The 711-nt window shown below is 38.0% G+C and overlaps 1 protein-coding gene across 1 annotated transcript; it reads right to left on the reverse strand.

The window, feature by feature from the left end:
• Positions 1–5: 5 nt before the first annotated feature.
• Positions 6–598, reverse strand: LOC115234071 (fumarate hydratase class II-like; the record flags this gene model as incomplete). The annotated part of the gene is made up of 1 exon (XM_029804841.1): positions 6–598. A coding segment is annotated over exon 1 (564 nt), but the record flags the coding sequence as incomplete, so codon positions are not given.
• Between the last annotated feature and the right edge of the window lie 113 nt (positions 599–711).

Genomic DNA, 711 nt, shown 5'->3' on the forward strand with positions numbered 1-711 from the left:
AAGTGAGTACGTCCTACTTTTATTATATTTTTAAATTCCTGAACCTTATTATCCAGCACCTTATGCAATTTTTCAAGATTTGGAATAAGCAAGCAGTTTATTTGCTCTGCTGCTGCTATATGCATTGCTGTTGGAAAGGTGTCATTTGATGACTGACCATAATTCACATGGTCGTTTGGATGTATCGGAGATTTACTACCCAAATTACCACCGAAAATCTCTATTGCGCGATTGCTGATCACTTCATTCATATTCATATTAGTCTGCGTTCCGGATCCGGTTTGCCAAACAACAAGCGGAAATTCATTATTAAATTTGCCATCTATTACTTCCCTTGCGGCTGCGCAGATTGCGTCCCCTACCTTATTATCTATGCTACCCTGCTTCATGTTAACACGTGCTGCTGCAAGTTTTACTATTGCTAATGCTTTAATCAGAGGCTCTGGCATTTTTTCTGTGCCAATCTTAAAATTTTCTAAAGAACGTTGAGTCTGCGCTCCCCAGTAATGTTCACTTGGTACTTTTACTTCCCCTAAGCTGTCTGATTCTATTCTCGTTTTTCTATCCATATTTTCCTTCTTAGCGTCATGCAAACTGGTTCACTACATAATTTTTTCATGTCTACTTCTTGGTTAATTAAATCATACTAGATCCAAGTAGTCAAGTGTGACCTTACCCAGAAAAAGTAGAGAGAAAGTTAAGACGTTTTTG

Source organism: Formica exsecta, unplaced genomic scaffold (genome assembly GCF_003651465.1).
Source record: "Formica exsecta isolate Colony F162 unplaced genomic scaffold, ASM365146v1 C16327914, whole genome shotgun sequence".
NCBI classification, from domain to species: Eukaryota; Metazoa; Arthropoda; class Insecta; order Hymenoptera; family Formicidae; genus Formica; species Formica exsecta.